Here is a 27,709-nt window from a genome sequence, read left to right as displayed (position 1 = left end):
GTGGATGTCCTCAAAAGCTCCAGTCTTTGAAACTTTCCAATAGAATTCCAAGGATCCCAAACTCCAAAACGGCTCACTGATGACGACCCCAGTTAATGAAAAATAGCCGTTACCTTTGCCTTTTTCTTCACTTTAAATCCCACATCTCTCTGGTTCTTTTCTCAGAGACCCAAAAGATCAGTTGTACTTTCTTCTTCATCATCAGTTTGGTTTCAGGCTTTCAGTCAGTAGGCAAACTTAGTACTAGAACAGCTCTCTATGGCTAAAGCGGCTATCTCTCTGTTGCTCCTGCTCTTGTCCTTCACTTCAGGTACTTTATTTCACATGATTTCTTAGAACGTTATCAGGTTCCTTGCATTAAACTTTATCCAAACTCCCCCAATATTTTAAGTGCATTCCTACACATTAGCAGAATTTTACCTCTGATTACAAATCTGTTGTTGTCTTTTGCAGAAACATCGCTCATGGTAAATGGACAGGTAATATCAGGTTCCTCAAGTATGAAATATACAAATTCAAATACAAATCTATAATTTACTTTGAACTGACCTTTTTTCTTTCTGTTGTGGAAATGCAGAAAACTTGGTGTGTGGCAAAGCCTTCATCAGACCAAGCAACACTTCTAGCGAATCTAAATTACGCGTGCTCTCACGTAGATTGCCAGATACTTCGAAAGGGATGCCCCTGCTCCTCTCCAGATAACCTCATGAATCATGCCTCTATAGCCATGAATCAATACTACCGAGCTAAGGGGAACAACCAGTGGAACTGTGATTTTAGGGGCTCTGCCCTCATCGTCATGACTGATCCAAGTAAGTCACAGTTCTTAATAAGGAAGTTTTGAGAAACAACACAAAGTTCTTTCATGGAAAACCATATAATTTCATTTGATTTGGAAAACTATTTCTACTGGTATGGTAAATGAATTATGCCATTTCATTTTTGTGTAACATTTCTTTTTGTGTTGATTTGCAGGTTATGGTGACTGTATATATGCATAATTCCCCAGTACAAGAGAGTGCATGCATGTGCTTCTTCCAAACAAAAAAAAAAAAAAAAATCTTGAGTGTATTCTGTTTGTTTGTAGAATTTAGCATTCAGTATTGCTCTATATGCAATATGGGTACGGCTGTCAAATTTTCAGTTCACCTCAATTCAATAAAATTTTAAATGTTTGCTCTCTTTTAATTAAAAAAAAAAAAAAGGGGGAACAATAAGCTTGTAACTCAAGTAGTGGTCGAGAGTATTTACCTTGGTATCTGGCACCTGAGATTCTAAGTTCGATTCCCCATTCCCCCAATATCACTTGTATAAAAATAAAAATAAAAATAAAAATGAAGGGGGTAAAAGAAAAGCACATGCTTTTTTCAGAGGTATCCCAAGCTGATTAGCATCTATAGGCTTTTTTTTGTTGTCATTTTCTTCGCATTGTCCTACTTCTACTACATCTAAACAGGGCATATATTATTGTGTGGGCATCCCAGATGGTCCCATACCATTTGGGGCCAAAAAAAGGATAAAGTTAGGCTGGGAACTTGGCACTTAATGTTTGCTTATTTGATGTTTGTCTTAAGATGAAAGAGGCAGAAATCAAATTGCAATAATGATTTGATCTTTAATCTAATTGCAGCAAATTAGACTTCGAAACAATTTAGTTTCTAAGGAACTTGGGAAGTCACTGCAGTCAGCGAAGTGACAACTCTTGTAGGTGAATGGTGACGTGATAGCAACACATGCTCAAACTTCTGGTATAGGAAAGCAGAGCCTCTCTGAGGTTCTATCCTTTCTTGATGGGTACACAAGAACCAAATTTTGGCTCATACATTATGCACCAACCAATAATGGACATGGCGTAAAACTTTACAGGGTTATTATTGAGACACCAAAACGTTATCATGAACTCTTCCTCTCTTTGTAAAACCATAAAAGAAGTGCGTGATAACGTTTATGGAATTCAATAACAATTCCCAAAATTTATTTAAGGAGTCCATAAACATATACACAAGCATCCTATAAAAACATAGATGGTTAAAAACTCAAACAATAGATGCATCTCCCATAGAACTAGCCATTGATTGATCCTACCTTCCTTTCTGGCAAGTGGTTGAAATTCATTATTAGTACAAAAATTTAAATGTGCTAATGACTCTCACGCCTTCACGCGATTTGATTGAACAAGAATATGGTACATATAATGCCACGTGCATCAATCAAGTAAGGTGCTGTGGATAGAGCGACAAGAGATTAGGAATAGGCAGAGGCAGGACCTGCCACCTATTCTATTATGTATTTGACCATTACGTGGTCCTATTTGCCCAGAGAAATTAGGCAGATGTTATTAGCATTGTAAAATATGTGTCATTGTGGTTGTTTTTCCTTGGACTTGTGTGTACTTCTTGCATTAGCGTACTGTGTACTAATCTTGGAGATTATTAGTTTACAAATTAAGACCTTTTTTTATTAGGTTAGAACACAGCTGCAAAATTATTACGTTAACGTTAGTGTCATATATTAATTGACATTCTATTTAGATTGAACTCGATCACATTTCATTATTAAGTCATTTATTCTTTTGGATCACTTTGGCCGAAAGAATAAAATGAAATCAAGCAAACAAAAATGATTTAAAAGTAAAAAGATAAATTAATAATTTCACTAAATATTCTTCAGATAGAAGAATTATTTGAGTTAAAATTTGTATGAAAATGATTTGAAGTTCACAAATCACGTTTGTGACTCCCCACCCTCACAATATGAACGAAAATTGTGCAATAATCTACTATACAATGTAAGAATTGCTAAAGAACAAACAAATCACACGATATAAAGAAAGATCTGATTGGTGGAAAATCTAATAGTCATGACATCCAATCGTCGTTTAGAGGGAAATGGTTTCTGGCTCTCATTTGACCAACAAACTTGAAAACTCCAAGGACAAACATTCATTTGCAACCCATAGATAAGCCAAGCCAAAGGATTTCCCTTCCTCTTTGAGTTGAGCCTTTTAAACTTCACCCCACAATACAAAGACCAACTCATTTTCTGAGGGTCACTCATATCTCTCGCTCTCTCCAACTGATAAGGAGCAAAGAGAACTCTTCTTCCATGTGGGCTTCTTGGATCCACTCAATTCTAATTCCAACTTGTGCTCCATGCTAAAACAGAAGCTTCCCACCCAGTGGCCTCATTTGATTCTTTTACAGAGTTTCCTACAATTCCCACAAATGTCTTAATGACTATTTTCTTGCTGGTGCTTGTTTTTATGAGAAATTGAGCTGATTTTCTCTTCTGGCTTTTTGGTTTTAGTTTTAGTTTTGGTCATTTTGGTTTCTGGGTATTGCTTAGAATGGTGTCAATGACATGCCATAGTCTTGAGGGTAGAGCTATGTTGGATTTGGTGGCTTGTGGGTGTTCTTCCAATGCTTTGTTGGACCGTTCTTCAGTGAGGAATTACACGAAGGCAAGTTCTAAGGGCATTTGTAGAGGTAATGGAGCTCGGCAATTGGTTTGTGCTAGGCGGGACCGAATTCGGTGTGGAGTGTCTTCAATGAAAACAGCTGAGACTCCAGTACCAAAGAAAACAGCTGAGACTCTGCTAAATAGTAAGACTAGAGTTTGATTTTGGTTTGAGGTTGAAGTTTTAGTTAATTGAATGTTGAGCTTTGTTTCTACCAAATGCTTCAAATTAAAGTTTTGTTTTGGTTGTTCGTACCATTACAGGTGTTTCTGGTGTTTCTCAAGGTTTTCCACAAGTTTTGGATTTAAACAAAGAGTCAAGAAGGCCTGTTTCGTTGACAAATTTGTTTGAAGTGGTTGCTGATGACCTCCTGACATTAAATCAAAATCTTCAGTCAGTAAGTACTCTTATTGAAATTCCTGGTGTTGTGTAATATTATAGCTATGAGGTATTTATGGTCAAGAATATTGCTATGTATTGTACAGTTTCTAATCATTTCTTCGTGCCGGCTGAGCTTAGTTTTAAACAATCTTTTTTTTTTTCTGCTTGATGGTATTTCTGTCAGTTATTATATTTGTACGAGTAGTAGTTAGTGACATCCTTTCTAGAAAAAAGAACACATTTTTACCTTCTCCCGTGAAGCTGTAGAAATAAAGTTTGTAATGTTTCTATGCGGAAAGCAGTACTAGACTAAGAAACAATATGTGTGTGAATGTTCTTGTTGCTAGTTGCACATATCTGTGATGTGCTTAATTTAGAAGCTAGAAATTTGGTATCTTTCTTGATGTTTTGGCATCATGACGGATAACTCTTCTAAAGGTACGTAGGACCTTTTTAACGCCATAATTGTTACGTTTAATGTACTAATAAGTGGAAGTGTCTTGCTTATTTGGAGGTTATCTGTTCTTTCCCATTGTTGGGCCTTAGGTATGAGTAGCATCCTTGTTCACTTATTCTGTCCATGTCTTCCCATTCTATGTAGATCAGGCTCTTATCCATTTGATCGCTTATCAGTTATAGTTGAGCATACATATCCAATCGCAGAGGTCAGCAGTGCCTTAATCCAGCTGTTTGGGTAGGCAACATAAATCTTTACCCTGTTGTTTCTTGCTCACCATATCCCATTTATCAGTTCTTATTCTTCCAAATCATCATCATCCTTGCCTTTATCCCAATCTTGTATTTGCCAAGTGAGCTGATTTTGAGGAAAAAATTCATGCGACAGTCTGACCTGATGGTGTTTGGATTCACGAGTTTGAGTTGCATTCATGGAAATACGTTTCCAGTCATGAACTTGTTGTACAGTAAAACTTCTTATCAATCATCCTTGGCTAGAAATGTCAATTTTTCAATTTTCTCACCGTCGAACTATAGCGCCCTTGTCATACCAAAAATGTTCATAGAATTTTTTTGAGGTAGATAGACCATATCAAGAATTATAGACTTGATGTCTAAGGCCATTTAGCATTAAATGATTTGCCATTTTTCGATGACACTAATTTTAAATAATTTAAGTTCACTTAGCAAGTGGTAGAAAATCAACCATGCTAATGTATGTTTCATTATTTCATTACTTTGCTCCATGTTTTCTTCTGGTTCAGTGTTGCTATATATAAACAAGTAATGTGGTTGATAATTCATGGACAATTAGATTAGTGCACATAGCAGGGCCAATGCTTGTTGAATCTATATTATCAGGCCCTTATTTTCTGTTTATACCAATTTTAAGAGGAAAGGACACTTTGTGATAAGATGCTCTTTCAGATTGTTGGCGCAGAAAACCCTGTCTTAATGTCCGCAGCCGAGCAGATCTTTGGTGCTGGTGGGAAGAGGATGAGACCAGCATTGGTGTTTCTAGTGTCCAGAGCAACATCAGAAATAGTTGGGTTGAAGTGAGTTTGATCCAATGTTCTTAAAGCGCTGTATTTTATGAAGTTAACAGATTATGAACTTTGCTCTGAACTTTGTTATTCAGGGAACTTACCATGGAGCATCGTCGATTGGCAGAGATCATTGAGATGATCCATACTGCAAGCTTGATACATGATGATGTATTGGATGAAAGTGACATGCGGCGAGGTAGGCACTATTCTCTTCTTATGGATGTCACTTGTAAAATTACAGAGATGTCTCTTTGTGACAAAATATATCACCTACCTATTCTTTGCCCCCAATTTTTAGCTACTATAGTATCTATCCATAAATTGATCATATTCTGGATAAACTTGATAAAGAAATCCCAGTGGAAAGTAATGTTACTTCCAACGGCTTGAAGTTTCGTAACATTATCAGAAAACTGAATATTCCCAGTCTAACACAAAGCGACTACTGCATGTTTCCACACATCTTATTAGCATTTCAATTCTTTGTTTTCTTTTATGCCCTCAGATCACTTCCAATGAGTGTGAACCTTATTTGCAGGGAAGGAAACTGTTCATCAAATGTTTGGTACAAGAGTGGCGGTGCTGGCTGGGGACTTCATGTTTGCACAGTCATCATGGTATCTTGCAAATCTAGAAAACCTTCAGGTCATTAAGCTCATCAGTCAGGTAAGTTGTGTCATATTCCTACCCTTGCCTTCATGAGTCGCAATCTTCTTTCAATGCTTAGAGTCATTAGTGTGTTTTCTAAATAATTTAAACTCACGAGTTGAAGAACCAAAAATGAGAAAGAGGCTTTAATCTGTTAATACTTGAAACCTTTAATTTATATGTAATTCTGTTAGTGCTGTGGCAGGTTATCAAAGATTTTGCAAGTGGTGAAATAAAGCAGGCATCCAGCTTGTTTGATTGTGATGTCGAACTGGAGGAGTACTTGATTAAGAGCTACTACAAAACAGCCTCTTTGATTGCTGCCAGTACCAAAGGAGCTGCCATTTTTAGTGGCGTTGATAGCTATATAGCAGAGAAAATGTATGACTATGGTAAGAATCTTGGTCTGTCCTTCCAAGTTGTTGATGACATATTGGATTTCACACAGTCCGCAGAGCAGCTCGGGAAGCCTGCTGGAACTGACCTCGCCAAAGGAAACCTGACAGCCCCGGTAATTTTTGCTCTAGAGAAAGAGCCAAAACTAAGAGATATAATTGAATCAGAATTCAGTGATACTGGTTCCCTTGACGAAGCCATTAGATTGGTTAAGGCGTGTGGCGGCATTGAACAAGCACAAGTGTTAGCAAAAGAGAAAGCTCATCTTGCAATCCAAAATCTCGAATGTCTTCCTAAGACTGCATTTCGATTAGCTCTGGAGGATATGGTAATGTTTAATCTTCAAAGGATTGATTAGTGGGCTAATTTTTAGGAAGGCCTTTATAGACAAGAACTCCTTTAGGCAGAAGGAAAAAAAAAGGCTAAAAAGTGAAGCTTCTACACTACAAGCATCTTCTGCACATCTTCAAAGCGCTTCTGCCAATGACAAGCTGATAGCCACTGCTTGCCAATTGGGTAAATGTGTTAATATGCTATATCTTAAGCTCATTATACTGTTGATTTAGTTATACATTCTTCACAAATTGGCACAAAATGAAAATAATACTTCACCATTGTTGTACAATAAAACTCTGGGGTCATCAATAATTTTGACCAATATATTTTCTCTTATTGCTATCTTGTTCATACTTTTAACTTCAATCAGGGAAGTCGATGAATTCAAGAACTCAACTCAATTCAATCCAATGTTGTTTGATTTGTAAAATTTTCCATTCAATCCAGTGCGGCCTAATAATGAAGAAATCTTGTTCCATCCAATCCAATTAGATTGGATGATCACTTTTATTTCTATGGAATAATCTGAAACATCAAAGTTTACAGGATATTTCTAATCATAAACTTCTGCGTTAGTTTTCTAGGCAAATTTAATTCCAAACTACTTATTGGTATAAAGATATTTCTATTCTCAATGTTCGAGGAAGTTCCAAGATCGATTCATCTAACCCCCGTTGATACAAAAATAAAATAAGATACTAATCAGCCGTGACACAAAAAGAGTAGTAGAGGTTAAAAATACGTTGCTTGTGTACTTTGCTCATGCGTTATGGTAGCGAATAACGTGGTTTGACCGTCTCACTCAAGACCTTGTTCAAAGGATGATCACTCCAAGCGTCCACACCAACATCTAAAGGCCCAAGTTTTTTCTTATTTGTATAAATGAAAAAAGAAATGAAAAAATGATTTAAAATGTAGAAAAGGCTATATCCAAATTCTCTGAATAAATTAATAAAATACGAATCAACGGACTAGAACATGTGTTTTAACTGTAGATGGGCCTAATTCGGCCACTAATTTACAGTCTAACCCGACCCATTGATCGGCCCGTCAGTCGTGACCATTGTTCTTCGGCCTCATAGCCTTAGCCTCATACACAAGCAAACTCCTTCAAGCTTTCCCAGTACAAATTCAAAATCTTCCGAACGCTTCCTCAAATTCATCGAATCATTCATAAATTTTCAACCTTTCAAGCTACTTAGAGAGAGAGAGAGAGAGAGAGAGAGAGAGATGAGGCTACTGAACTACTTGGGGCAATGGAGAAGCGTAGCAAAGGAAGCGAAGGATCTCACAGTAACTGTAGCGAAGTTCATGGGTTTGCTCCACGTCACCGACGCCTACCTCTGCTCCTCCACTCTTGTTGTTACTGCAACCCTACCATTTTCCCCTCGTTCTCCTCTTTTTAAAATTTCCATTTTCAAAAGGGTCGTAGTCTTATTATCCGCTGCTTGCAGGTCTACGGTCCTAGTATGCTACCTACCTTGAACATTTCTGGCGATGTGCTCCTGTCCGAACACGTGTCCCATCGCTTTGGGAAGGTGGGTGCCGGAGATTTGGTCCTGGTTCGGTCTCCGAATGACCCTCGAAAGATTGTGACCAAGCGTATTTTGGGCATGGAGGGTGATCAAGTCACCTTCTTTGTCGATCCCAAGCACAGTGACAGGTCTCGGACTACTGTGGTATGTGTAATTTGTTGTTGTTGTTGTTGTTGTTGGTATGTTATTTGTGATTGCAAGTTGTTATTTTGTTGGTTAGAGTTCAATTTATTACTGCATTTTGTACTTTGGCAGTCTTGTTATGCTGTCAAGTTGTAAAACAAGAAATTTACTTGTATTTATTAAAACATTAGTAACTTATAAATAAATGGTTTTTTTTCTTTTTGTGTGGTTTTAATGACTTTTTTTCCTTAGTTGAAGATGTCTTCTTTGCTCCAGCTGAATGGAACTCCTTTGCTGTGTAGTGTGCAAAGATTTCAATGTCCTCTGTATGAATCTAGGTTGTAAAATCTCAATTGAGTGGGGAAAAGGAGGGTCAAGTGGTTGCTATTTCTAACATTTTATAGTGGCTGGGCCTTGATTTGGTATATAATTGATGGTCTAAAAGTAATTCTTCTTAGAGTTATTAGTTTATGGAAATGCTTGGTTAGTATGCTGCTTATGCAATTTACGCTGTCTAATGTTTTATCGTGTCAAGAGTAACCTGGGACTTCCTGTTTTTCTGGAGGTACATGATTTTTATGTAGTGTGTGATCCTAGTTATGTTTTAGTGTTTAGTATTTTTATATTTGGGCCCTAAGTTATCTTTCTAAATCTTTGTAACTAATATTTTGACAAAGGTGTCCACAGGATGTTAATATTGAGAATGCATTCTGATGCTAGCCAAACTTTGATATACTTTGGTGCAAACATATTTGACCAGATTAAATGTCAACTATGATATGGGATTCCTTTTTCGAACAGTATAAAAAATACTCATTTTCAGTGTGCGTTCTCTCTCTATTGTCTTAGGAATGTGATGATTTGCTGCTTAATACAGAGTATTTATTTAGTTATTTCTTTTCCTTATCAAAACTATCATATTATATTTCTGATTGACGTGATTGATTTGTTGCTTTGTGTTTTTGGGCTTGGATGAATAGGTGCCTAAGGGGCATGTTTGGATTCAGGGGGATAACATCTATTCCTCCTTTGATTCTCGAACATATGGAGCTGTACCTTATGGTCTTATTCAAGGCAAAGTGTTTTGCAGGGTAATGCTTTTTTGTCTTTCTGAAATCTATCTTATTGTATTAGTTTTTGTATCTTCAGTCAGTTCTTTTTTGGTTGTAATTCTGTCCCTGATAGTAATTAGGATGTAGTTTATGTGATAAAAAATGTGACCAACTTTAGTATCTTTGCATAATTTATTCTTACCTGGAAATAAAGTCAACTCAAGAAGCAGTTATTTCAACTTGTCGAGGTTGATTGCTGAAGAAATTTATGTCCCTGGTCATATTTGTATGTTGTCTTTGGGCAATGTCTTTAGCTCACTATTAATTTTACGGGAGCTATCTTTCAGAAGCAGAGTAGCAACACTAAATTGATTTGGTATGTGTGTGACTAAGACAAATTGTTTATGTCCCTTCTATAGTTATGTGCTTGTCATGGTTTAGACTGTAGAAGGCTTGTGATTAGTTTTTCTTTTTGTTGATTAAGGATTTCCACAACCTTTAGAAATAGGTTTTTAATTTTTTTTTTATTGAGTGAATTTCTCCTCCATCGTTTTTTGTTATATCTAAACTTCTCATGTTAATTTCTTTTTTTCCAAACTTCCTTTTAGGCATTTTGGTGCACCTGAATATTTTTATTTCATTTTTCATGCCTTTACTAGGTGTGGCCACCTGATGGCTTTGGATCATTGGATTGATGAGCATAAAGAGGATTATAACATTAAGGTAAGCAATTGACATTGTACTACATGTATTGTATTTGCATGAGAAACTTTTTGTTTCTCTCCTTTTGTTTGCTTTTATGTAAAAGAAGAACATGTTAGTTTGTGTTACTGCATTTTTTGGGTGTGCTGAAGTTGACAAATTGTGATTACTCTACAATGACAATTTGATACTGTAATATAATTATGGCTGATGCTTCTGTTAGATTTATACATTCTCTTTTGTCCCAAATTCACCATTTTGTAAGATCTCTTTCAATTAAGGTTATTAAGATGCAATAGCTGATTCGTATGAACAATTAAGTCTGATTTAGGTATTCATGTAGGTTCAAACTGCTTACTGGGGTAACAAACTCTTGAAGCTCTGCTGGAATGTATCAAGTCCAAAAGGTTTAACATCATTTATCAAGTGTTCAGGTTTGATTGAAGTGAAATATGAAGGGAAAAAATGAGGAGTTCTATTGTGGGACAGGGTTGGGAGGGGTGTTGATGTTGGGGGAGAAGGGAGGATGGTAATATGTTTCCACTACAGAAGCAAATTTAGTGTGTTACATTGGCGATCTTTCAAATTTCTTTAGTGCCCTGCCCTGTGTACTTGACTAAGCGGGATGAGGAGTCTCAGAACTGTGTCTACACTCTTACATCTGCTCTGGTGTCTTGGTAGTTCTAAGGATTTCTTTTTTCCTTTTTGCACTTGCTGGTTACACAACTAGTAATTACTGGTCTGGTGTCTTGGTAGTTCTAAGGATTTCTTTTTTCCTTTTTCCACTCGCTGGTTACACAACTAGTAATTACTGGTCTTTCACATTACATGCTTTTCTAGACTTAAATAAATTCTTATTGTGCTTTTTCATGACCAGGCAGCCAAGTCTTAAATCTTTACAGATTTCACTGCCAATAACTTAGTAATTAAAAATTGTTTTCCTCCAAGTCTTAAATTTTAGACTTTGCTGTACGTAGGATCTTATTTAAAAAAACAACCCAAGACTTTGCTTTACGTAGTAGGCTACTATTTCATGGATGTGGCATGTGGATTGTTTTTTAATATGATGCATTCAAAAATGATGTTGTTTTCCTATAGGTTATATATTGTTATAACATCTCTTATCTCTGTTGTCAGAAAATTCTTTCTTGGTGTATAAGATGATTGGCACAAGGTCTGAGAAGCTCAAATTTGTATATATCCCAAATGGAAGTGCATGCCAGATATGGTTGTAAGTGACATGCCTAGAAGTCTCATGTATAAATAGAATGGCAGTTGCCATAGTCATTGATATTTTTTTTGACAAAAGAGGATTGATGGTTTATCTTATCTAACATACGTGACAAAAGAGGCTAAAACTTGCCTATCAAAAGAAAATGAGTTGTACTATGCAATTTCAATTTCAATCGGAATCTGACATAGGATATTCTATCTGTATTCAAATTTCAAGTTTCCTTTGAAAGTCCTACTTATACTATGCATAACACATATTCAGGTTCTTATTGAAGTACTAAAACACCCCCACTCCACACACATTAGTCTGTTATTTATAGGGGATGAACAGACAGAATTCTTACAAATCAGAAAGTTGAATTTTGATCTTAGATTTTATGAAAAATGATTTGAGTACCATACTGAGGCTCAAGAGTGAGCATATTCAAAGGAGAATGTCTATAGGCCGGAGAAAGCTCAAATGTAAACCGCTGTAAAATCATGGTTATAACTGTTTTTGCTTCCATGAGCGCAAAGTTCTGTCCAATGCATGTCCTAGGGCCTGTGCTAAATGAGAAGAATGGTGCTACTTCATTCTTTGATGCCTTGGAGATGCCTTCTGAGAACCTCTCCGGCTTGAATTCGTGGACATCATCGCCCCAGATTTCTTTGTCATGATGGACAAAGAGAATTGGCACTGCAAGCTGCACACCTGGTGGTAGAGAAATGTCTCCCAATTTGGTCTCCTTAGTAATCTCTCGGATTGTGAAAATGGCTGGTGGGTACAACCTAAGAACCTCATACAGAATCATGTTCACCTACAATAAACACATTTCAATATTTGGGATTTAGCTAATCAGATCAAAATTTTAAGGGCAGCAAAAAAAGAAACCAAGAGGATTAGAGAGAATAGTATTTACAATTTTTAAGCGGTTTAAGCCAGCATGGTCTGGTTGTTTGTTCTTAAAAATTTGCACAACCTCTTCTCTTGCACGCCTTTGCCAGTCTTGATGCTTGCCCAACAGAACTAGTGTCCAGTTAATCAAATCTTTGGTTGTGTCTTCTCCAGCTAAGTAGAACACTTTGCATTCTTCAATCACTTCTTCGATGCTCATTCCGACATCCTTGTCGTCTCCATGCTCTTGAATTTCACTAAAATTGGATTTCAGAAGTATACCCAACAAATCATCTTCTGTGGCTTCTCCTGCCCTCATTGCCTTCTCTCTTTTGTTGATAATTCCCCTCAGACAAATAGCCATTTCATCGGAGATCTGTTTCATGCTCCTGTTCATTTTAGTTGGCAGAAACCTGCATGCACATTGATATGTAGTTGCAGCTTTTAATAAAGTGTATCGTTTTCCAATCGAGGTTTGAGAAAACCTTATATATATTCTCTCATCCGGATGTCCGCACGTTATTATTGTGTGGATGCCATTGTAAACAGGGAGGAGGGTAGTAGAAAATACATGACGTCTGCACGATAATAACGTCTGGACGTCCGCATAGGAGAATTTCCGTAGGATTTAGGGATCCATAACAAAATATGCAGAACATTTAACATCTAAATAAAGGTTTTCCTTGTGAGTGGGGCATTAGAAGTTTGATTTCACCTCAACAGTGGTATGTAGACCGAGTTCAGAACTTCACGTGTCAGAGCACCTTGTTCCTTTTGGAGCTTGAAGAACCTTTCTCCTTCTTCGAAGTTACTACCGAATGCTGCCCGGGAAATAGCATCGCCAGAAAAAGCGCAAAGATAAGGCCACACATCCAACTCACATGTCTCCTTTGATGAGAAATGCGTCTCCCATTTGCTCAACATGTTTTCACAAGCGGCATGAAATGCAGGTAACATGTCCTGTAACAATGTGGGCAAAGAGAGAAAAGGAACTAGGTTTAGAACCGGAAAGACATGAAGAATTCCTTCTCTGGAAGTTTTTGTTTTTAAGAAAAGTCGAGAAAACTTGAATCATGTAGCATTTTGAATTAACCAAAATCACTCTCATGCCTAGTACAGAATAAGGGCTCGTTTGTAGCTGTTTATGTAGGGATTACTTCTACTCACAAACTTTTTTGCTAGAAGTGGTTTTATTAGATGCACATTAAAGACTTCTATTAGAATTTCAAGTGCTACAATTTTAAGGGCTTCTTAGAAAAGAACTTCGACATCTCCAGAAAGCACTTTTATGGTCTGTTTTTTCTCTTTCAAGTGTCAGTCTCAAACAGAACTTGTCATATGGCGCTGGAAATTTTGACCTATGAAAGAAATGAGTACCTTCATCTTGTCTATGTGGAAAGCTGGGTTGATGATCCTTCTATGCTTGACCCATTTGTCACCCTCGTAGCTGAGCAGGCCAGTCACAAGGAACGAGAGGAGTGGGTTTGAATGTGGCTTCTCAAACACCCTATACTTGGTTAAAGTTTCTCTCATTAATTCCGCGTCAAAGATGACCACACTAGGAACTGGGCCTAGCCAAATGAAAGACTTTTTCCCTGCAATTTTTGGGACCCAAGAATTTGATCAGAACACCAACAGCTTGATTTTTTTCCAGGAACAAAGATTTTGTTTCTGGTTTGAATAAGCATGTTGGGTATACTTAATGAATTTGTGGGTGCTCTGGGCTAAGCCCAACAAGAAAGACTTTCTCCCTGCAATTTCCTGGCCAACTTTTTGGTCCAAGTAAAATCATCTGTCATCTAACTATTAGATTTCAAAGTCAAAAAAGTGGGAGCTGCTACAATAAGGGGGATTGGGTGAGGAGTTTAAGTGAGGATCCAACCTAACTATGTGTAAGTTGAAAATGTTGAAGTTTAATGGTTGGATTGAACCCTTTACTTAAGCCCCTCATCCATACCCCCTCATTGTAGCCTTTCCACAAAAAAGTCCTCTGCAAACATGAGCTTAGCTAAGTTGGTCAGAGCGGATGTGCTCCCCACGAGTTCAAATTCCCTTTCCCGTAATTTAGATTAAATTAAAATAAAACATCGCTTGTATAAAATCAAAAGTCAAAAAAGTCCCCATCCATAAAAAGGGAGACATATGTTGCAGATTGATCATATATAGCAAATGATTGATAAGTGTTCTCCATCAACAGGATCCATAAAATTACCAAACAGCATCCAAGAAATCAGATAATTACAGAGAAGGCAACAAAAACATGCATAGGAGAGACAAAAGAAAATGAAAAAAAGTACCATATTTGTTGAAGGTTTCTTGGAGTAAAGGAAGCACATAAGGCACAATGTCATGAGAGAACTCCATGGGTTTTGAGAGTGCCTCTTTGGTCATCTTGGAGTTGTCAGTCAAGTCCCCAATCAAGAGCCTGTAGGAATTACCAGAAAGACCTTGCTGCCTCAGGTACCTTTCTAGCTTCTTTGGCTTCAACCAAACCCAGTTGACCACTTTCCACCCCAATGTAATCAAACCCACACAAAGAATGGCCACAACCATGGAGCTCACTGAGATTTCCATTGTTTTATGTGAGAAAAAAGAGTTCGCAGTCTAAAGACCCTTAAAAAGAAAATGGATGGAATCATGCCTGCCAGTGCCACATCACAATCACAGATATTAATTTATTACATGAACAAAATAAATAAAGACTCAAGCTCCCCAAGATGATTAGAATATGAATATGGTCACTTATCATCCATTCAAAATCTGACAAGAAATATGATTTTTTTTTATAGAACAAGGTTGGAATCTTAATATTATATATCCTGTCCATCTTTAGATTGGAGACAACAAATATTTATATATGACTCGATCTTTTTGCTCTGGTGAATATAAATGTATATTGATAGCTACTCCTACTCGCAGCATATATAGTATTCTTTTTTTAGGCTTAAGTTAGAAAGGGGGAAGAGGGAAACTCTCACACATGCATACGGACTTGAACCCAAGGCTATTTTGGAGCATACCAAAAACCCTAGACCAATTCGACTAACATTTCGCATTTCACATACTGTTGATATTTCCTTTTGTTAATAATTTATTCGTAATTCATTTTGCAAATTGAATAACTTGTTTGCTGTCCTCATTTTAATGGCTTTGGTGTGTGGATCATTTGTATAGATGACTTGGATTTGTTGATCACTTGCAAGAGTAGATTGATTGATGGAATGGAAATATATAGGATTTAAAAATTACAATAAAATATCAATATTGCATAAAAATTAGAGTCAAACAACTAGAACTATGGCTATCTTTATTTGATTCCTTAGTTTTTCCTATCAGTCAGACAAGTCAACGTTTATGTAAAATGATATGAGCACCAAATTGAGGTTGAAGGGTTATTTCTGCAGAAGGAGCATGAGCGTAGGATGGAGAAAGCTCAAAGGCAAAGTGTTGTAAAATCAAGGCCAAGGCCAATTTAGCTTCCACCATAGCAAAGTTTTGTCCAATGCAAATCCTTGGACCCCCTCCGAAAGGGAAGTAGGAAAATTTGTTCTTTGTTGCCTTTGAAACTCCTTCTGAAAACCTCTCTGGCTTGAACTCGTTTGCATCCTCACCCCACAATTCTTTGTCATGGTGAACAAGTAGTGTGTTTAAGGAGACTTCCACTCCAGCTGGTAATGACAATTTTCCAAGCTGTGTGTTCTTGTGAATGGCTCGAGAAAGCACAACAACTGCTGGGTATAATCGAAGAACTTCAAGTAAAATCATGGTTACCTGGGGGCATTATACAGTCATATATTTTATATCAAGTGACATGAAGGGCATCCAAAATTGTACAGGCTAGCTAGGTCTAAAAATGCTAATGAAAAGGTTAATTTTCTCTTCTCTCACCAAGTAGAGAGAACAAGAAAAGAAAAATACTATTAGGAGCACCAAATTTATTCACTATTCACCAAATTTTATTCACAAGATAACGTGACAGTAGTTGAATCAAAATTTTCGCTTATTTAGGCCCTAAAAATGATAGTACGGGTGTTAGGCGAATGAGGTATACCACATGAGAAGCTTGTTATAACTATTACGAAATTTTTTTTATTCCTATTCTTCATATATATGAGAAACATAAAATATTTTTGATTACTTTTCTTTGTTTGTTTCTTCTTATGCAAGGAAATCTTTCAAAGTAAAAGTGTGAAGTGATATATATTGTAAATACTTACTACTTTGACGTGACTTAGCCCATCAAAGTCTGGTTTATTGCTTCCAAACACTTGCAAAACCTCATCTCTTGCACGAGCTTGCCAATCCTGATTTTGACTGAGCAAAACCAGTGTCCAAACAAGCAACACTGAAGTGGTCTCTTGACCCGCAAAGTAAAACAGCTTGCACTCTTCAATCACATCCTCAATGCTCATCCCAAAGTTCTTGGTGTTCCCATTTTCTCGAATTTCCTTCAAGTTGGAAGCCATAAGTATCCCCAATAGGTCATCTTTAGTCGCTTCACCCACCCTAATTGCCTCTTCTCTTTTATTTATAATACCCATCAGTGAACCTTTTATTTCCTTGTCAATCTCTTTCATCCTCTTGTTCATCCTAGTAGGTAGAAACCTGCACCAAACAAACAACCTCCTCAATGGTAAAGATAATCGATCTAACTATAGTTACTGTCTAACCGTATAAGGGTTTCTGTATTGTTTATTTATTTACCACCATCCTGGAATGTAAACACTTTGTATAGTTTTCATTGTAAGTTGTCCTTGGTCTTTCAGGAGTTGAAATATTTTCCTTCCTTCTTCATAGCTACTCCCAAATGCTGTTCGAGAAATCACATCAGCTGTCAAATTTTGAAGATAAGGCCAAACATCTAACTCGCATGAACCCTCTTTAGACGCCAAGCTCTCCCATTCTTCAATCATCTCACTACAACTTTGGTGAAATGCCGGTAACATACGCTGTACAATACGAGTATTTGGAAATTACTTAGTAAATTAATTGTTAAATCTCCAGATATTTGAATGAATATTGACAAGAGTATATATATAGTACCTTTAGCTTCTCTGAATGGAATGCCGGGTTGATGATTTTACGGTGTTTTGCCCATTTCTCGCCCTCATAGCTTGAAAGACCTGTTGCTAGCAAATTCACCAGTGGATTTGTTGCTGGCTTCTGAAAATCTTCATATTTTGCAAATATATCTTTCATATCATCTGGATTACTGATGTTCACTCTTGGTGTGGGGCCAATCCAAATAAAAAAATTCTTACCTGCATTATTTTTTGTTTGATCACAATAGAACTTATAAGAAATTATTTACACATATTGGCAAATATATAAAATTAATTATTTACAGGTATCGTATATATCCATTACCAAGATAAACCACAAAAATAAATAAATAAATCCTACATTAAATTTATCACGAATCAGAGGTTTTCGACGGTTTCTAAAGGTTACTGAACGAAAGGATACCGATGTGATTGTTGATCTAGTAAGCTAGATTGTAAATTAGATCCACACATTTAAATAAAAATTAACATGATCAATTAATTATCCAACAATATATATGAGATAACACATTAAATTTTATGGAAGGATAACTATAGTCGTACATATGAAGGTAATAAATAGGGATGATAATGGGTCAAATCGGGGGTGAGTATACCATTCCCATCCTCATTTCCGTTAACCATTTTTCCTCCATCCCCGCTTTCATTGGGAAATGGGTTCACTGACCCACCCCATAACAGGAAAAAAAAAACAAAAAAAAAAAAAAACCAATAAAAAAAAATACTTTGTTGAATGAGAAAAAAGCACTATGAGCACAACATATCTATCAATTCAATTTTTATTAACTAAAATCTAAGACTGTTTAAAAAATAATTAATACATGTCAAAACTACATGTCCAAGACATCATCATTATAGAGGTAGAACATCATATCCGAAAAATTCCTCCCATCATCATACCCGTTTTTCATCCTTCATACCTGACCCATAGGATCGAAGCCCTACAAAGACCCTTACCAATTGGGAAGACTGCCATCCCTAGTAGTAAATTGAAATTTCAAAAGATATAGTTGGCATACCATAAGTGTTCATAGATTGATGAACAAAGGGGAGGACTCGTGGCGCTAAATCATGGCAGAGGTCCATGGGTTTAGATTTTGTTTCTTTCACCATCATGGAGCTTTCCTTCGTGTCTCCAATCAAAAGCCTGTACGAGTTGCCTGCCAAACCTTGCTGCCTTAGACATCTTTCTAGCTTCTTTGGCCTCAGCCACACCCAGTTCAGCACCCTCCATGCCCATGTAATTATTACGCTCGCCCAAACAACACGTAGTGCAACACTGGCCACAACTGATACTTCCATTTGTGTGTGTGTGTGTGTGAGAGAGAGAGAGAGAGAGAGAGAGAGAGAGGACTTGTTTGGAAAGGAGCTAGGAAATGGGTTAAATGTGTGAAACTGGAGGAACTCCTTGTCCCAAGCTAGGAAATGGGTTAAATATGTGAAACTGGAGGAACTCCTAGTCCAAGTCCATTCATTTCCTTCCACAAGTTTAGCCTGTGATTTTTTGGCTAAAAACAGAGGATCTTTGTCCTTCTCAATCATAGCCAGTCACTGCTTTCTGCTGCCAGTTTTTTGTGGCTAAGTGTGGACTTGTGTGTGTACGTACGAGGTGATACTCAATAATTCTGTAGCAAACGTATTATACAGAAGTGAGTTCAGCACTGACGCATGAAATGCATGTATTGTGGTCTTTGCGGTGCCATACACACACACATATATATATTTTTTATATGATTTTCAACTTTAAGTGAGTGGTTCGTGTGACTTCTTTTCACTAGAAAAGAATGTGACATAAGAGGTGACGTTTTTATGCAGGCGTATATGAGGAAAAGTTGCACGTGAAAGTGGAAGAAAAACTTTCTTATAATGGAGCTTCACTAATATACCCAAAATAGGAATGAAATTATAAAAAACCCCACATGGAATGACTTTAAACACACCCAAAATTCATTTACTACATAAGAAATTAGTGTTGAAGTTCTTATAAATTACATGACTGCCATTGATCAACTTAAAAGAAGCCCAACAAAAAAAACTTAAATAGCACCCAAAACAAGCCCAGCCCAATTTTATAAAAAAACCCAAACAATTCATTATAAAAAGATGTCTTGAAAACTGTAGCTTTATTAACGTGTCATATTGATTAATGATTGTAATATTCCACACTTTTATTGTCATGTTGATTAATGGCTATAATATTTCAGTCTATGGTAATAACACTGTTATTTTACTCTCATGTTGATTAATGGCTGTAATGTTCCAGTCTAGGGTAATAACACTGCTAGTTTCCAATGACATCTTATTTTTAATGCATGTCTACTTATGTAATGTTCCAGTCTAGGATAATAACACTATTAGTTTCCTATGATATCCTATTTCTAATTCATATTTACCCCTGTAATGTTCCAGTTTAAGGTAATAACACTGCTAGTTTTCTATGACATCTTATTTCTAATGCATGTCTACCCATGTAATGTTCTAGTATAGAGTAATGACACTGCTATTTTGTAATGTTCTAGTCTAGGGTAATAACATTGCTAGTTTACTGTCATGTTGATTAATGGCTATAATGTTCTAATCTAGGGTAATAACATTGCTAGTTTACTGTCATGTTGATTAATGGCTGTAATGTTCTAGTCTAGGGTAATAACACTATTAGTTTCATATGACATCCTATTTCTAATGCATGTCTACCCCTTGTAATGTTCCAGTCTAAGGTAATAATACTATTAGTTTCATATGACATCCTATTTCTAAGGTAATAACACTACTAGTTTCCTATGACATCCTATTTCTAATGCATGTCTATCCATGTAATGTTCCAGTCTATGGTAATAACACTGCTAAGTTCCGATGATATCCTATTACTAATGCATATCTACCCCTGTAATGTTCCAGTCTAAGGTAATAACACTGCTAGTTTACTGTCATATTGATTAATGTTTGTCTTGTTACTATTTCTAATACATGTCCACCAAAGAAAAGAAGAAAGCACAAACTAGACCAACTCAAAACAAGCCGAGCCCATATTGTTAATACTATTATGTTAAAAAATGACATTGTTAATACTCTGTCATAGAAGTACATTGTTAAACAAAAATGAGATCCATCACTGAAATAGTGACAATGGATAAATCAATCATCAAAGCTTAAACTACATTTCGAAAATCAACTAAAATATGAAGAGAAACACATAATTGAAGCAAAAGATCAAAAATCTCAAGTCTCCAAACCAAACGATGACGACAACAATAAAGATGATGATGATGATGATGACGACAATGACATGGTGAAAGAGGAGTAGAGCTTGAAGATGATGAGTAGAGCTAAGAGCATCTGATTGAGATTCGTTCAAGGTTCCAAACAATCCGGAAAAAAAAAATCAATATAAGCGATTTTAGAACAAGAAATCGAAGATGAAATATTGAAAATTGTAGAAGATAGATGAAGAATATAACTGGACCTGAGATTGAGCTTCAATGGAAGCTCCTCTTGCTCCAACATCGATAAAACACCAGCAAGAAAGGAGAAAATAAAATCTGATTTGGTTTTTTGGCAGATTTGATTTTTTTTTGGCAGATTTGGTTTTTGGCAGGCAGATTTGCTTTTTCTCTCTCAAATCCATAGTACAAAGGCAATATAGGTATTTTACACACACAAATAAACTAAAAAATAGCTATTTAATTTTAAAAAAATTGACAGCTGCGATTTTTGGGTTTTTTTTGGGTGTGTTTATAGTTTTTAAATGGTATAGGGTTTCTTTATAAGACTATGTCTAAGATTGGGTATATAACTAAATTTGTAATAATACAATGTCAAGCAAAAAAATTAGAGTGCTGCTAAACAAACCCCAATATGCGAAAATTATGTGTATAATATGTGAATTTTGTATGTGTTATTGAAAATTTTGTAAAAAATCAAGTGTATTAAACATGAAAAATACAACGAGTATTAAACGTTAAAGTGCGAAATTCTACGGGTAATAACTCTGGAAAAGTAAAAACTCAAAACGGGACAATAGAGACTCAGGTAATAGTATAATAGTAATGGATAATGCTCTAAACTATTGATAAACAAAACTCGGAGAAAAAAAATTAAAAAAAAATATTATATATCTATGTAAATAGTATAGCCGCGCGGCTATACGATTTATATAAAAAAATTAAAACAGAACGACCCCAAGAAAGTCTGCGAGGCTATACACTTCTTTTCAAAAAGAATCCCGAGTTTAGCCGCGCGGCTATACTATACATCTATATGTATAAAGCAAAATGCAAAGAACAGTAAAACATTCAAAATACCAGAAAAATCAGATAATGGATCATATTTTTATGGAACACAACTACCCATTATTATTTTTAATTCTAAAATAAATTTAAAATTTTATTTATAAAAATAAAAAAATAAAAAACCAAGATACTGCTATACTATTTTTTAAAAATTAGAAAAAAAGTAGCCGCACACCCTAAGCGCCCATGTGTAAAATCGTATAGCCATACGGCTATACTTTTTAAAAGCAACCGCCATGCGGCTACACTATTTTTTTATATAAAAAAGAGGACCCCCCAGCTTTTAGGTGCCACGTGTCAAAACAAGTATTTTAAATTAAAAAAATGGAGTATAGCCGTGCGGCCGTATTATTATTATCATTTTTTTAAAAGAGGACTCACTAGTGATTAGGTGCCGCGTGTTAAAAAAGTATCGCCATATGGCTATACTATTTTTTAATAGTAAAAAAACGGTAGTATAGCCGCACGGCGATACTATATTTAAAAGGAATAGCCCCACAGCTATACTATTTAATATTTATAAAAATAAAAAACAAAAGAAAAGGACCCTCCTAGTTGCATTAGTTTGTACTTTATAGATATTAATTTGCTAGTTTCAACATATCCAAAGTATATATTAATTGGCCACTGTATAATATTTTAATATAATTTTTATAACATATATTATTCTTATTCAATAATATTTGAGAATTATTTGTATAATATGCGAATATATATATAAGCGTATAGCCGCTCGTCTATACTAGTTATTAAAAAAAAAAAAAAGAGGACCACTAGCGCTAGCTCCCACGTGTCAAAAATAACATAGCCGTGGGGCTATACTATTTTTTTTTTTAAATAAAAAACCGTAGTATAGCCGGGCGTCTATATTCTTTAAGTATATGATATTTAAAAGGAGTATAGAAAATTTAAAAAAAAGAAAAAAAAAAGAAAGAAGGATTCTTCTATAATTGCATTAGTTTATACTTTGTAGATATTAATTTGCTAATTTCGATATATATACTTTATAGATTTAAATTTTTAAAAATATATTATTTATTTAATTACTAATTTACTCTAATATAAAATTATCAAAAAGGATATATTGAATTGTGAAACAAATATAATTTTAATATAGGGTTATTTACTCAAATGGTTCTCAAACTTATACCCGAGTTGCATTTTGGTCTCTCAACTAAATTATTCGTTCAAATTGTACGTCAACTTTTTATTATTCGGCCAATTGGTCCTACCGTTACATACTAATCTAGAAAGAGGCCTCTAATTCCAAAGCTCTGCCTCCTGCTATGCAGAGAGGCCAATCATACTAATCTGGCTGGTTGCTTAGGGGAAAAAAAGGAAGGTAGTGGTTGGTTGTGTATTAGTCCTTTGTTAGTTTGTGTTGGTAAACTTGTTCAGTTGAGGATTTATTGTATTTGGGATCCTAGCTAAATTTTGTTCATGCTGGTCTGCTGAAGGATATTTATCTTTGTTTATCATGTTTTTCTTATTCCTTGTTATATTTGTCTTTATTATAGAGAATATTTATCATATTTCATCAATATCAAGCCAATGATCTTCAAGTAGTAGATGAAGAAAGCTCTGAAGTGAATCAAGAACACATCCATTTTTATGAGGACAATGCTAATGAAATGCGTGATGCTAGAGATCACATTGCCGGAGCAATGTGGATAGATTATATTCAGAATCATTAGTCTTATAATTTATTTAGTCTAGAATGTTCTAATTTAATATGTATTATTTATGACTTGAAGACCAATTGAGCTTGTCAATCATACATGTATGGTATTAAAATATGGATGTTAAAATAGTATGTTTAATATAATTTTGATCATGTTTATCAAAATATTTTAATTATCAAAAATGAAGAAGAAAAAATTGTTTTCAAGAATTCAACCAAACAAGTTTTCAAATTTTAAGGATTCAAAAACAGTTTTCAAGTTGCATACCAAACAACTTCTTGAATTTTTGAAAATGAATTTGAGAACTCCTTGTTTTTAAGAAAAATAACAGTTTTTGAGTTCCCTACTTGGATAGGATACTAGACAGACCCTAAGCAACTTCGCATTCACTTATTCAAGTTTTTTTGTTTTATTGAATTGGAACATTAGAAACCAACAAGGATCATAAACCAAGACATTTAAAAATTTAATACAAAGCTAGTACAATGACTCTTCCAATTATACCATAAGGATAATAGAAATACAATTTGTAAAGAAAATTATGAGAAAATATAAATACTACCACAATATACATGGTTCAATCTTATTTGATGTGGCTTTATCAATAACGTTAACTCAGCAGTAATCAACGTTTATGTAAAATAATATGAGCACCATATTGAGGTTGAAGGCTTATAATTAAGGATGGGGCATGAGCATATGATGGAGAGAGCTCGAAGGTAAAGCGTTGTAAAAGCAATGAAAAGGCTAATTTAGCTTCCAACATAGCAAAGTTTTGTCCAATGCAGATCCTTGGACCCCCTCCGAAAGGGAAGTATGCAAATTGGTTCTTTGATGCCTTTGAAACTCCTTCCGAAAACCTCTCTGGGTTGAACTCAATTGCATCCTCACCCCACAATTCTTTGTCATGGTGAAGAAGCAGTATGGGCAAGGAGACTTCCACTCCAGCAGGCAGTGATAATTTTCCAAGGTGTGTTTTGTTGTGAGTGGTTCGAGGAAGCGCAACAACTGACGGGTATAATCGAAGAACTTCAAGTAAAATCATGGTTACCTGAGGGCATTTTACAGATATAGTTTATATCATTAAAATCTCATTACCCCAATGAAATTCATCTACAACATCAGAGCACATACCAACAAAATGAGATGAAAGACATCCAAACCTTTAGAGGCTAGGTTTAGAAAAATAATCGTCATCACTCACCAAGTAAAGGGAATAAGAAAAGAAGAATAATATTAAGAGCACTGTATCTGTTCACCAAATTTTATTCACCAAATAACGTGATAGTATAATTGAATCAAAATTTTAAGTTATCGTTATTCAAGAGATTTCAGGTCCTTCCTTCCACATCTACATGTAGTAAGTGAGTATATGGCATCGATCACAACTCAACTCAAGCAATTCCACTATTACGGAAACGTTTTGTTATTGTTTTTCAAATTGGACTCATAAAATGTTTGACTAATTTGCTTTGTTTGTTTCTTAAGATGCAAGAAATTTTTCAAAATAAAACTGTGAAAGGATATGTATTGTGAATACTTACAACTTTGAGGTGATTTAGCCCATCGAAATCTGGTTTATTGCTTCCAAACACTTGCAAAACCTCATCTCTTGCACGAGCTTGCCAATTCTGATTTTGACTGAGTAAAACTAGTGTCCAAAGAAGCAACACTGAAGTGGTCTCTTGCCCCGCAAAGTAAAACAGCTTGCACTCTTCAATCACATCCTCAATGCTCATCCCAACGTTCTTGGTGTTCCCATTTTCTCGAATTTCCTTCAAGTTAGACTCCAATAGTATACCCAATAAGTCATCTTTTGTAGCTTCACCCATCCTAATTGCCTCTTCTCTTGCACTAATAATATCCCTCAGTGAACCTTTTATTTCTTTGTCAATCGCCTTCATCCTCTTGTTACTCCTAGTTGGTAGAAACCTGCACCAAAACAACTTCATCAATGGTAAAAAAACAGTTGATCTAATCTATAGGTACTGGCTAACCCTAAAAGGGTTTTACCTCCATCCTGGAATGTAAACACTTTGTAAAGCTCTTATTGTAAGTTTTGCTTGCTCTTTCAAGAGTTGAAATATTTTCCTTCCTTCTTGATAGCTACTCCCAAATGATGCTCGAGAAATCACATCAGCTGCCAAACTTTCGAGGTAAGGCCAAACATCTAACTCGCATGAACCCTCCTTAGACACCAACCTCTCCCATTCTTCAATCATCTCACTACAACTTAGGTGAAATGCCGGTAACATGCGCTATAGGAAACAAAGGAAAACACAAACAAACAAGAACTCAGAGTTTGTTAACATTAAGTACATAGCAAATATAGCACACGTCTATTTACCTAGATAAATAATCATCACATGTGTGTAGAAAATTTTTTAATGCATCGGTTGAAAATACATTTTACGTTACAAAAGATTTTTTTTATTTTTATTTTTTAAGTACAAGCGATAGTCTAAACTACATAAGAAGGAGGAGAGTTTTTTATACACACACACAACTAAAATGTCATGAGAGTTCGAACTTAAAACCTCTTATCGCAAATCAAGTTCCTTTCCGACTAGGCTAGTATGTAATACCTTTAGCTTCTCTAAATGGAATGCCGGGTTGATGATTTTACGGTGTTTTGCCCATTTCTCGCCCTCATAGTTTGGCAGACCTGTTGCCAGCAACTTGACAAGTGGATTTATTACTGGCTTCTGAAAATCTTCATAGTTTGTAAATACATCTTTCACATCCGCTGGATTACTGATGTTCACTCTTGGTGTGGGCCCAATCCAAATAAAAAAATTCTTACCTGCATTTTTTGTTTTCACAAAAATGTTATAACTTATAAGAAACTATTTACACATATTTCCAAAAAGAATAAAATAAGTTATTTACATTGATCACGAATCATCCAGAGATTTTAGAATTACCGCGATGAACAACCAGGGGTCATTTATTTTAGACCCATCTCATACTAAAAATGTTGAAGAGATTATTGTATTTAATTTTTATAGCCTTTCTCCCCCTTCAAGAGATTATTGTCATGTGACCCATCTCATACAAATTACTGCCCTTTGTTAGCTAGATTGTCTCGGCACTCAAACCAATTTAATAGGTAGTTAATATAAACCCCACAACCACAAATGACCTAGAAAAATTCTTGTCACAACTATCTGTAAAAATAACCATTCGACCAAAAACAACTCTATAAAGAGATGCAAGACGAACAAGAGAAGAAGTAAAGAAGAGGAAGACAAATGAAAAGGAAAATGCTAGACTTACCACATTTTTATATACACATTGTGTACCACCTAATAGAGGTGGGCTCCATCCCTATCAGAGAGGTGGTAGGTGGTACACAATGTGATATAAAAATGTGGTAAGCTTAGCACTATTGAAATGAAAAAGGAGAAGGAAAAAAAAAGGGTAAGAAAAATGATAGAGATGTCAATGTGACGAAAACTTACCTACTTGGCAGACCTATATTGATGTTCATAATCAATTGAAAAGGAAATAAGAAAAAAATCGAAGCAACCAAATATCAAAATAAAAAAAAGTATAAAACAAAATGTATTAACTAACATTAATAAAATTAAAATAAATAATAAAAAAGCTTCAAGAATATAAAACAGACACACACAAAAATTGATTATTTCATAACCATGGTCGTACATGTGAACGTGGTAAACAAAATGTCAAAAGATACTTGGCATACCATAAGTGGTCACAGATTGATGAAGAAAAGGAAGGACACGTGGCGTTATATCATGGGAGAGGTTCATCGGTTTAGATTTTGCTTCTTTCACCATCATGGAGCTTTCCTTCGTGTCTCCTACCAGAAGCCTGTACGAGTTGCCCGCCAAACCTTGCTGCCTTAGACATCTTTCTAGCTTCTTCGGCCTCAGCCACACCCAATTCAGCACCCTCCATGCCAATGTAATTACTGTGCTCACCAAAAAAACACGTAGTGCAACACTGGCCACAACTGATACTTCCATTTGTGTGTGTGTGAGAGAGAGAGAGAGAGAGAGTGGTGCAACTACACTTTTGAGCAAGACGAAAAGATACAGGTTGAAATCAATTTCCAAGCTCTGTTTGATTCTAAGAATATCTAGAACAAGAATAGTGTAGATTTTCTAGCTTTGTTGATTCTAAGAATACCCAAAACAAGGAGATAATGTAGTTATCAACTTTAGAGAAAAAAACTCAATTTGATTTAATAATTCAAGACACGCATTACACCATCAACTCAAAAAATCTCCCTATTTATAAGAGTATCTCCATCAGTATACTCTGCTCTTTAGCCATTTTGGCTAAAATAAGGGCAAAATGCAGCTCCAGTTAACTTGCTATCTGGTTCTCCGTTTTAGAGAACTCCATATTTGGATTTGGTAGCTCTCTACATTTAGAGATGAGGAGAGAGAAATGAGTGACTAGCTATT

The 27,709-nt window shown here is 35.6% G+C and overlaps 6 protein-coding genes across 10 annotated transcripts; 3 read left to right on the top strand and 3 right to left on the bottom strand.

Annotated features, from left to right (window-relative positions):
• The first annotated feature begins 102 nt into the window (after positions 1-102).
• LOC103325804 (Carbohydrate-binding X8 domain superfamily protein) lies at positions 103-1,180 on the top strand. Its single transcript, XM_008227984.2, has 4 exons — positions 103-310; positions 454-479; positions 578-812; positions 976-1,180. Exons 1-4 carry the CDS (start codon positions 259-261, stop codon positions 999-1,001), a joined length of 339 nt encoding a protein of 112 aa, XP_008226206.2. The 5' UTR covers positions 103-258; the 3' UTR covers positions 1,002-1,180.
• Positions 1,181-2,913: 1,733 nt separating this feature from the next.
• LOC103325805 (solanesyl diphosphate synthase 2, chloroplastic-like) lies at positions 2,914-7,056 on the top strand. The gene is made up of 6 exons (XM_008227985.2): positions 2,914-3,602; positions 3,721-3,854; positions 5,222-5,349; positions 5,433-5,536; positions 5,879-6,006; positions 6,194-7,056. The coding sequence occupies exons 1-6, from the start codon at positions 3,347-3,349 to the stop codon at positions 6,740-6,742; spliced, it is 1,299 nt and encodes a 432-aa protein (XP_008226207.2). The 5' UTR covers positions 2,914-3,346; the 3' UTR covers positions 6,743-7,056.
• Positions 7,057-7,751: 695 nt separating this feature from the next.
• Positions 7,752-11,569, top strand: LOC103325806 (Peptidase S24/S26A/S26B/S26C family protein). Of its 5 annotated transcripts, none has more exons than XM_008227987.3 (6): positions 7,752-8,079; positions 8,175-8,399; positions 9,359-9,469; positions 10,090-10,153; positions 10,476-10,494; positions 11,270-11,569. In XM_008227987.3, exons 1-4 carry the CDS (start codon positions 7,951-7,953, stop codon positions 10,123-10,125), a joined length of 501 nt encoding a protein of 166 aa, XP_008226209.1. In that variant the 5' UTR covers positions 7,752-7,950; the 3' UTR covers positions 10,126-10,153; positions 10,476-10,494; positions 11,270-11,569. The 5 variants fall into 5 exon arrangements, 3 of the variants coding, with proteins under 3 accessions (XP_008226209.1, XP_088904147.1, XP_008226208.1); XR_513664.3 differs by having other exon boundaries at positions 7,753-8,079; positions 10,476-10,539; XR_016125092.1 differs by having other exon boundaries at positions 7,754-8,079; positions 10,476-10,809.
• A 31-nt stretch (positions 11,570-11,600) lies between these two features.
• LOC103325889 (cytochrome P450 CYP72A219-like) lies at positions 11,601-14,881 on the bottom strand. Its single transcript, XM_008228080.3, has 5 exons — positions 14,537-14,881; positions 13,617-13,834; positions 12,955-13,199; positions 12,265-12,652; positions 11,601-12,162 (listed from the first exon to the last, which is right to left on the bottom strand). The coding sequence occupies exons 1-5, from the start codon at positions 14,811-14,813 to the stop codon at positions 11,734-11,736; spliced, it is 1,557 nt and encodes a 518-aa protein (XP_008226302.3). The 5' UTR covers positions 14,814-14,881; the 3' UTR covers positions 11,601-11,733.
• A 571-nt stretch (positions 14,882-15,452) lies between these two features.
• On the bottom strand, positions 15,453-18,745 carry LOC103325808 (cytochrome P450 CYP72A219-like). Its single transcript, XM_008227988.3, has 5 exons — positions 18,322-18,745; positions 17,283-17,500; positions 16,944-17,188; positions 16,457-16,844; positions 15,453-16,010 (listed from the first exon to the last, which is right to left on the bottom strand). Exons 1-5 carry the CDS (start codon positions 18,602-18,604, stop codon positions 15,585-15,587), a joined length of 1,560 nt encoding a protein of 519 aa, XP_008226210.2. The 5' UTR covers positions 18,605-18,745; the 3' UTR covers positions 15,453-15,584.
• Positions 18,746-23,751: 5,006 nt separating this feature from the next.
• Positions 23,752-27,403, bottom strand: LOC103325809 (cytochrome P450 CYP72A219-like). The gene is made up of 5 exons (XM_008227989.3): positions 26,983-27,403; positions 25,859-26,076; positions 25,287-25,531; positions 24,818-25,205; positions 23,752-24,324 (listed from the first exon to the last, which is right to left on the bottom strand). Exons 1-5 carry the CDS (start codon positions 27,263-27,265, stop codon positions 23,899-23,901), a joined length of 1,560 nt encoding a protein of 519 aa, XP_008226211.2. The 5' UTR covers positions 27,266-27,403; the 3' UTR covers positions 23,752-23,898.
• Between the last annotated feature and the right edge of the window lie 306 nt (positions 27,404-27,709).

The sequence above is a fragment of the Prunus mume genome, linkage group LG3 (assembly GCF_029339155.1).
Source record: "Prunus mume cultivar Tortuosa linkage group LG3, ASM2933915v1, whole genome shotgun sequence".
Classification (NCBI taxonomy): Eukaryota; Viridiplantae; Streptophyta; class Magnoliopsida; order Rosales; family Rosaceae; genus Prunus; species Prunus mume.
The sequence above is the reverse complement of the archived record's forward strand: the minus strand, read 5'-3'. Positions and strand labels throughout refer to the sequence as shown.